Here is a 9,961-nt window from a genome sequence, read left to right as displayed (position 1 = left end):
TTTTGTAAAAAAAAAAAAAAAAAAAAAAAATCCATTTTGCTACTATGAAAAAAAAAAAAAAAGGAAACCATAGAGCAAGAATCCTAATTTAGGTTTTCACTAAAAAAATCGCAAAATTTTTCTGAGTGTCTGTTTCCCCATTTTATGCTGTGTTCACCCACGGGAACCTATAAACCACCACAATGTGTCCCAGATTCATGATTATTTTTAAAAACCAAAGAAGGACTTGTCACCCCACTCCCCAAAACAGATGGGATTGTCCAATGACCTACAGGCTATCTGACTCTCTCACTCCACTATGAAGGAGGGTCTCCCTCCTCAATGGGAAGAATAGGAGTATGACTGAGCTGAAAGTCTCCAGACCAGGGTGCTGGCCTTAACCCTCCCCTTTTATTCTGCCTCTTGGTCTCCTCATCTACAAAATCAGGATAATATCCAGGCCCAACATGCATACTACATGCCACCTCATCCCATAGCGCCACACAAAGACCCACGGGAAGGTGGCCAGGGGCCTGCAGCAGGCCGGAACTCACTTTCGGGGGGCATGGGTCCACTGTCAATGCTGCCCCCCAGGCCTGATGTCGTGCAGAAGGGTGGGGCCCAGCCCCTAAAGCAGTGGCAGTTCTGGTTGTTGTTGCAGACCTAGAGCGAGTGAAGGAAAAGGCAGAGGTCAGCACTGTCTCACACCTCACAAAACTGCTAGTCCCCTCATTCAGGGCCTTCCCTGTGGACACCAGCCCAAAAGAGCCACAGAGCCTGCCTACACCTACCCCATGACCGTTGCACTTCTTCCCGCAGCCTTCGGTTTCAAAGAAGGAGGTGTTCCTGCACTGCCCCTCAAAGCAAATCTGTATCAAGGAGGAAGCCGAGCCGTCAGTACAATGAATGGACACTGGTTGGGAATCAAAAGATCTGGGTTTTATACTTGGAATACATAAGGGCTGAAAGCAGTAGCCATCTCAGATTATTAATCAGAATGAAAAATTGAAAACAACCTAAATATTCAAGGACAAGACAACAAATACTATATTGTTAAAGTAATATACTTAATAACATAATATAAATATGTATTATTAAGCTATATAGCATTACATGCTAATTATATGTCAATTACTTAATGGTATATTAATATATACTAATTTTAATATCACATTATCATTGATGATGAGGACGACAGCAGCCAACTCAGTGCCAGGTACCATACTAGGTGCTTCATACATATTTTTAAGGCCTAGGTTCTGCTCCCAAAAATCATTCCTTGAAAACCCTATAAAGCATAGTTCTACTCTGACACACATGACATTACCATTAGTTGGAATCAACTTGACAGCAACTGGCTTTTTGTTTTTTGATTATGGTGTGGGTACTTGCTATTACTAAATATATTTTGTAAAAGAAGACACTGAAACTCTGAGAGGTTGGTGAGGCTGGGATGTGAACTCAGGCACCCTCCTTCCAGAGCCCACACTTCTCATCCCCATGACTATGGTCCTACCCCTAAGTGAGGCAGGGGGAGGGACTCACATGGTTGTAGCCGCACTTGGTCCCAGTCATCACCAGGCCTGGGTCCAGCATGTCACCCTCCTCCTCAGGACCTCGGTAGACGTGGGTACCCCGGCATTGGATCTGCCGTCCGTTCACAATGATAGTGGTGTCAATAGGCACTGCGTTAGACTCCAGGGGCCGGGCCTCAGAACTCTGACACTGGATCTTCCCACACTTGGCATCTCTAGGTCAAGAGAGAGGGAGGGAAGGAGATGGAAGCAGTGGCAGAGATAGTGCTAGGGCCCCCAAGAGCTTCAGTGGTCCCTGACAGTGGGCTTAGGTGGGGTGAGGCAAAGGTCAGGACAGTCATTCTGCTTTAGGGACCCACCAAGAGACAACCCATGTAGACCAGACCAGGGGAAGGGAAGGGCTCCTGTTCCCAAGATATGTAGGCTGGAGAACTGGCCTGGAGAGTCCTCCTCACTGCAAAGACAACTGCCTGACCTGAGCAATCTGCCACCCAGCTAAGTGCCCCAGCCAGAACGCTGGGGCCATCCTCGACTCCCCATTCTCCCTCATCCTTAGTGTCAAGCAATTTTCAAGTCATCCAATTCTCCTTACTATATAAAAAGCCAAACCCCAAACCCACTGATGCTGAGTGAATTCCAACTCATAGCAATTGTATATGACAAAGTAGAACTGCCTCACAGGGTTTCTAAGGCTGTAGATCTTTACAGAAGCAGCTTGCAACATATTTCTCCCACAGAGTGGCTGGTGGGTTTGAACACAGACCTTTAAGTTAGCAGCTGAACATTTTAACCATTGTGCCACCAGGGCTCCTTTCTGTCCTATACATAGACCTAATTCACGCTGCTGTCCTCTTTTACTTGGAGTGCAGGAAACTGATCTACCTGCTTTCAGTCTTGCCCTCCAAACCAAACCAAACCTATTATTACTGAGTCAATTCTGACTCATGGTGACTCCATATGTTAGAGTAGAATTTCTCCATAGGGTTTCCTTGGCTACAATGTTCATGGAAGAAAATTACCAGGCCTTTATTCCATAGTACCACTGGGTAGGTGCAACCCACCATAACCAGGCCTTCATTCTGCAGCACTGCTGGGTAGGTACAAACCACCAAACCTTCCATTAGTAGAGTGCTGTTCGTGCTACCTAGGGCCCAGTCTTGCCCCTTCAAGAGTCTCAATTCCACACTGCTCTCATGGCAAAGTCCAAACTCCCCTATCTGTGCATTCAATGCTCTTCATAATCTGGTTCCTGTTTAATTCTCTAGGGTCATTTCTCAGCAGCCCCCCCCCCCATTCACCCCCAACACTATAATTTAACTGCCTCAAACTACTATCAGTTCTTTCAATTGCCAGTTTTTCTCTTACACCAGACTCTACTCATCTCTCTGCCTGGAACATTCTGCCAGGCACTGGCACCATTTCCACCCTGTTCACCTAACATAATTCCTCCAGATCTCAGTTTAAGCATAACTTCCTTTGGGAAACCACCCCAGACCCATTAAGAATGGGCTAGGTGGCTGTTACGAGTTAATTTGTATCCCCTAAAAAGTTACTTTAAATACCTGACCCACAGTACATGTTGATGTTATCTTATTTGGAAATAGAGTCTTTGCAGATACAATTAGCTGAGTCATTCAGGAGTAGGATGAGCCCTAATCCAATATGACTGGTATCCTCAACAAAAGGAGGAGACAGACAGACACAGAAGGAAGACAGCCACGTGAAGACAGCAGGGATTGAAGCTATGCTGCCATGAGCCACGAAACATCTTACCACAAGCTGTAAGAAATAAGAAAGGATTTTTCTTTCCTCTAGAGCTCTGGTAGCATAGTGGCTAAGGCACTTGACTGCTAACCAGAAGGCTGGCGGTTCAAACCCACCAGCCACTCCTCGGAAGGAAGGTTGGGCAATCCTACTTCCGTAGTGATACTGCCTTGGAAACCCAAGGAGAGGTCGCTATGAGTTGGGGCCGACTCGATGGCAAACAACAACAACAACAAAGAGTCCTCAACAGAAGAAAGATGTAACAGTCTGTTTCTGTAAAGGTTATACCCTTGGAAACATTACAGGGCATTTCTACTGTCTTATGGTTTTGCTATGAGTTGGAATTGACTTGACCATAGTGGGTTTGGTTTTTTTTTTTTTTTTGGTTTAGAGCCTCCAGAGACAGTACAATCCTGCCCTGCTAATATCTGAATTCAGACTTCTAGCTTCCAGAAATGTGAGAGAGTTTCTGTTGTTTTAAGCAACCTAGTTTGTGGTCACTTGTTATAACAGCCCTAGAAAACCAATACAGTGGCTCTTCTCCACCATTATCACACTGCATTGTTAATGAAACTTTCCATGATGGAAGCAGCAAGTCTTGATCTCCATTGTCTCTTTCCAGCATTCAGCATAGTATCTGGCACATAGTAAACCTTCAGTACATATTAGATGGATGGATGGATGGATGGATGCAAGGATGGATAAATGGATAGTTGAATCAACATATGAATAAATAACCTGGGCTAGTCAGATGATGGTATAATTAGTACCTTGAAGAATTGTGGGCTGATTCCCTACCCTACTGTAAGATCCCCAGAGGGAGGCTGACCAGCTTTCTAGGAAGCATTGCCATCCATACCATTCTCAGTTCTTTAGGGCTGAATGGTACATTGTCAAACGTCAGGCCTGGAAAACATGACTTTGCCTAAACCCGCACTGGGCCAGCCAAGCTGCTGAGCTGGGCAGGGGTGTGGGCAGATCAGAAACTGCTTTGTGACCCTGCATCTCACAGGCTCTGAGATAATCTGCAATAGTCACCTCATGTTACACTTCTTGTGTTCACCATTCATGTCCTTCCCACAGTTTCCAAAGGTGTCTCCTGCTACATTCACCTTCTCGAAGCAGAGATCAGGTGCAGGACGAGCTCCTGGGTGGGAAAGAAATAACATTTATTGAGTAGATCAGCCAACTTCAATAGAAGTCAGAGCACCTCAAAGAGCAAGCTATATTATATTATATTATATTATAATTGTATTATGTTATGTTATGTTATGTTACATTTTAGGTAAAATCATGAAGTTAGGACAGTTTCTTGGGGGTAGGGGAGAATGCTCAGTCTTTTTTTTTTTCCTGTATCTCTATCTGGTTATTCCACCTCCTCAAAAAATATAGAAAAAGTTCTCTATCAGTGCTTTGTACTTTACTGAGGATTTATGTCTGTGGGTAGGTTGCATGCTAAGCCTTCTCTCTAATGAAGATTACATTACATTATAATTACATTACATTACAATAAACCCTGCAGACAGAAAAAGAATCATAAGAGAATACTACGAATTATATGCTAACAAATTAGATAACTCAGAGGAAATGAACAAATTCCTAGAAACACGTAAACTTCCTACATTGACTCAAGGGAAAACAGAACATCTCAACAGACCCATAACAAATGAAGTGATTGAATCAGGAATTAAAAACCTCCCAACAAAGTAAAGTCCTGGACTCAGTGGCTTTACTGGGGAATTCAACCAAACATATACCGATTAAATGACTTCAATCCTTCTTAAACTTTTCCAAAAAAAGAAAGAAGAAGGAACTCTTCTATACTCGTTCTATGAGATTAGAATCACCCTGATACCAAAGTCAGACAAAGACACCACAAGAAAAGAAGTCTTGACCCCATTTCAGGGCATTTGAAAATAAGTAATATACACACAAAATTTTTAAAATACAAAGTATGTCTTTGGAATTTGTCCTCTGAGGAATCCAGTTTCTACTCCTCTACCCTGAAGAAGCACCCATTATTAACATAATAACAGTTTCTTCTGTACCTTCTAGAGATAATCTATCCAATAAAGAATGGGAGCATATTCTCTCCACTGTTCTGCACCTTGCATTTTTCATTGAATAATGTATTGTGGGAGATGATTTCATTCAGTACATATAGGTCTGCCCCCTTCCTTAAATCAGCTGCATAATGTTCCACTGCATGGACCATAATTAATTGATCCCTTATTAAAGGACATATATGTTGTTATTGCTAAAGCTAGCAATACTGCAATGAATGTCCTTATAAATATACCTTCACATACATGTGCAAGTTAAAGTGTTGGGTGCATTCCTAAGTAGTGGAACTGATGGATCTGGTGGTGCAGAGCCTAAGGCATTAGATTGCTAACCAGAAGGTTGGCAGTTCAAACCCACCAGCCACTCTGTGGAAGGAAGATGGGGCAACCTACTTCTATAAGATTTACCACCTTGAAAACCCAGTTGGGGTTGCTTTGAGTTGGAATCAACTCGATGGCAGTGGGAGGAAATGCACTTAAAATTGTGACATCCCCAAACTGCTTTCCATAGGAATTGTACCTGTCTATTTTTTCCACAATACTGCACAACATTATATTATCACAATTACTATATTATGAATCATTTCTGTCTGTGTCAATCTGATATATGAAAGATCCCACTTCATAGTAGTTATTATCTGTTTTCCTTAATATGAGTGAGGTTAAACTTCTTTTCACAGGTTAAGGGCCATTTGTATTTTCTTTTCTATCTCCACTCTCTGTCCACTTTTCTGCTGGATCATCCTTATCCTTTTACCTACTTTGAGAATTTAAAGCATCAAGTAACTAAGAACACTGTCCACTGGCTATTCCTGAAAATCTACCCTGAGTGAAGAGAATGATAAAAGTTGGATCTGGAGGGACTGTGTTGAAGCCCAGATTCTAAGCTACTCCATACACCTGAAGAGAAGAGGCCGGCCCAGAAGTCCTGGGTGGGAAGAAGTGTTCGCCCCAGGAAAGCCCATCTTACCAGGGCCCCACAGTTGCTGGCACTGCTCCTGGTAGGTAAGGCACATGCCATTGTAGCAGTAGGCCTGGCCACCCTCACACGGTGTGCCATCCATCTGGTAGAAGTTGGTGGGGCAGTGGGGAGACTTGCCAGTGCAGAACTCGGGGAGGTCACATTGCCGTGCCTGCTCACGACACAGGGTACCAGGGGCCAGCAGCTGAGTGAGGAATGAGAGGGAGAGAAACACAGTCAATTCCAGACTTCAGCCCTAACAGCAAAAGGGCCTAGGACATCAGTCTATGGAGCAGCATTTTCCATTACTGTTATTTCATAGCACTTTTTACATGACCTCATGAGCTCTGACATCATCAACTTTCTAATATTTATAGTAATTTCTAGTTTTCAAAAATGCTAACTCACTTCCTCGTCCCAGCAATCTTACGAACTCACTGCCATCAAGTTGGATCCAACTCATAGTGACTCCTCCTTGGGTTTCTGAGGTGGTATCACTATGGAAGTAGATTGCCTAACTTTCCTTCTGAGGAGTGGCTGGTGGTTTGAACTGCCAGCCTTCTGGTTAGTAATCAAATACCTCAGGCACCATACCACCAGAGCTCCCAAATTATAAGTAGATAGAAATAACATGCATGCAACAATTTATAGTTTCCAAAATGCTTTAGTAATAATAGCTATTTTAATGGCATGCCCACTAAGTGCCCAGTGCGCAAATATCATTTAATTTAGTTTTTATGATTAGTCCTGTGAATATAATTGTCCCCACTTTACAGATGATGAAACCTGAGCTCAAAGAGGTTAAGCGATGTAACCAAAGCCTCGTAGCTAGTAAGTGGCAGAACCAGGTTCACTAATACATACAGAAACATATACACAAATGCATATATAAATGCACATATGCAAACAGACAAACCCATTTACACATACATCTACAAGTACACATTTGCCCATCTACAAATAATTCACATGTGTGCATATACTCATTACACTAGCATTTATATTTTTTGAATTTACAAAGCACTTTAGCAATAACACATCTCCATTACTGAGCCAAGCACTGATCTCATGTGATTGTCACAGTATTCCTGAGGTAGATACAGCTATTCCCTCAACTTTGTGGATAAAGTAACCTGATCAATAGCACTCTTTGTGCAAATGGGAAAGTCTGAGCTTCCTCTTGAGTCTTAGAGCTCCCCTGAATGGGCAGTCTTATTTAATGTTGTTGTTGTGTGCTGTTGCATTGATTCAGACTCATAGTGGCCCCATATGACAGAAGATTTCTTAGTTTGTAATATTTGTTGTTGTTGTTAGTTGCTGTTGAGTCGGCTCTGACTCATAGCAACCCTATGTACAACAGAACAAAAAATTGCCCAGTCCTGCACCATCCTCACAATTCTTGCTATGCTTGAGCTCATCACCGCAGCCACTGTGCCAGTCCATCTCATTAAGGGTTTTCCTCATTTTCATTGACCTTCTGTTTTACCATGCATGATATTCTCCTCCAGGGGCAGATCACTTCTGACAATGTGGCCAAAGTACAAGAGACTAAGTCTGGCCATTCTCGCTTCTAAGAATGATTTCAGCTGTACTTCTTCCAAGACAAATTTATGCATTCTTCTGGCAGTCCATGGTATTTTCAGTATTCTTCACAACACCACAATCAGAGGCATCAATTCTACTTTGGTTGTCCTTATGTCCAGCTTTCATATGCATATGAGGTGAATGAAAATACCATGGCTTGAGTCAAGCATACCTTATCTTACAAGGGACATCTTTGCTCTTTAACACTTTAAAGAGATCTTTTGCAGATTTGCCCAGTGCAATACTGATGTCTGATTTCGTGACTGACCCATGGATGTTGATTGGGCATTCTAGGAAAATGAAATCCCTGACAACTTCAATCTTTATGCCATTTATTGTGATGTTGCTTATTGTTCCAATTGTAATCTTTACAGGACTAGATTATCGAGTTTTCCTTTCAAACCAATAAAGAAAGCAATCAAGCACTTAACCATTGCACCATCAGGGCTCTGTAGTTATTTTACAGATAAAGAATTTAGGCTCTGAATGGTTAATGTGTGCCCAAAGTTACAGTGAAGGCTTCAGACTTCAGACCTGATTTTTTTCTACACTCTTCTCTCTAGGAAAATCTTTCTGAGATGCAATCTGAGATCCTGGGGTGGAGTGAGACAGGGGATCTCCATGCTTACTCTCAGGCTTGAGAAGCAAATGACTAGCATAACCTCCCTGGGGAAACCCCAGGTCTAGCTTGAGTCAAGGGAGTTCCCTGCCTCAGGCAAGGAAGACTGTCTGAGAATGGAACCCTCTCCTGCTCCTAGTGACTCCATACCACACACAGGTCTTTCCAGAAAAGAGGGCAGAGAGACACTTTTGCTAACCATTCTGGGTTGAGAATGGGCTATCCCAACAGCCTATTGAAAGAATTATGCCCCAGATGGTGGTGGGCAGGGGTGGTGTGTGGAGAAGGAAGCAGCAAGAGGCATGGCTGTACCCAGGACCGGTGTGGAAAGGAATAGGAACCAGTCTAGAGCCAGCCTGCCTGGGTCCAAATCCCAGCTCGATTCCTTAACAAGTAGTAGAGCTTTGGGGCTAATCAACCTCTCTGTGCCTCAGTGTCTCCATCTGTTAATGAGGATAAACCTCTCGTGGGGTTGTTATAAGAAATAAATGAGTTACACTAACGCACTTAAACTGCACTTGGCACATAATGAGCACTCGGTAAGTAAGAAGTGGAAGACCTTGGGGGCCAAATGAGTTTCATACTTTTCAGATTTTAGAAAGCAAACATTATATACATATATGCATCTATGTGTGTGTATATATATACATGGTATATTACAAAGCATTACATAAGTACAGGTAGTCTTCAACTTATGATGGGGGTCTGTTCTGACAATTCTGTCATAAATCAACTCTGACCTAAGGTGAATAGCTCTTTTTTTTTTTTGGTTAGTTTTCACTATTACCTTTTATTATCAATATCTTTATAAATCCAATCTTTATTTGTCTTTGGGGATTGGAAATATTATATGCAAACTTACAGATATATTTTAATACATACATATATTAAAAATAGCCACATTATAAAAATTTACTCCCACAATAAAGAAGAGTTGGATGACATTGGCATTTTGTCAGTTGCAGTAATAACTCCATTTGTGGAAGGTTCTGGATCACCTAGATTATCCTTGAGAATTACGGTGGCATTTCTAGTAAGAAAATTTGTGAGCATTGTCTGTATGGTCCTTTTTTTTTCTTCCAATGTTTTAAGGTAATGTCTCACTGCCTCCTAAATCTGCCTATGGACTTCTGCAAAGTGATCAGCATTTGGGTCTATGTTTTCAAGCAAATGACACCCCTGATTTTCTTTATAAAAAAAACTCCAGCACTATTCACAATAGCCAAAAGATGGAAACAACCTACATGTCCATCAACTGAGGAATGGATAACCAAACTATGGTACATACACACAATGGAATACCATGCAATGCTAAAGAATAATGTAGAATCTGCAAAACATTGCATAACGTGAATGAATTTGGAGGACATTATGTTGAGTGAAATAAGTCAATCACAAAAGGACAAATATTGTATTAGTCCGTTATTGTAAAAGTTAAGGAAAGGTTTATCTATTG

The 9,961-nt window shown here is 42.1% G+C and overlaps 1 protein-coding gene across 1 annotated transcript in view; it reads right to left on the bottom strand.

Moving 5' to 3' along the window:
* Positions 1 to 9,961, bottom strand: part of ADAM19 (ADAM metallopeptidase domain 19) — a 127,189-nt gene that overhangs the window by 30,755 nt on the left and 86,473 nt on the right. The window contains exons 14-18 of the mRNA XM_007946396.1: positions 6,312 to 6,507; positions 4,317 to 4,425; positions 1,525 to 1,729; positions 771 to 848; positions 534 to 642 (exon numbers count right to left, since the gene is read on the bottom strand). Of these exons, the coding sequence (XP_007944587.1) occupies positions 534 to 642; positions 771 to 848; positions 1,525 to 1,729; positions 4,317 to 4,425; positions 6,312 to 6,507 (697 nt within the window). The remainder of the gene's footprint in view (positions 1 to 533; positions 643 to 770; positions 849 to 1,524; positions 1,730 to 4,316; positions 4,426 to 6,311; positions 6,508 to 9,961) is intronic.

Source organism: Orycteropus afer, unplaced genomic scaffold (assembly GCF_000298275.1).
Source record: "Orycteropus afer afer isolate SDZICR_OR568_19922 unplaced genomic scaffold, OryAfe1.0 scaffold00160, whole genome shotgun sequence".
NCBI classification, from domain to species: domain Eukaryota; kingdom Metazoa; phylum Chordata; class Mammalia; order Tubulidentata; family Orycteropodidae; genus Orycteropus; species Orycteropus afer.
This window is presented reverse-complemented; position numbering and strand designations above follow the sequence as displayed.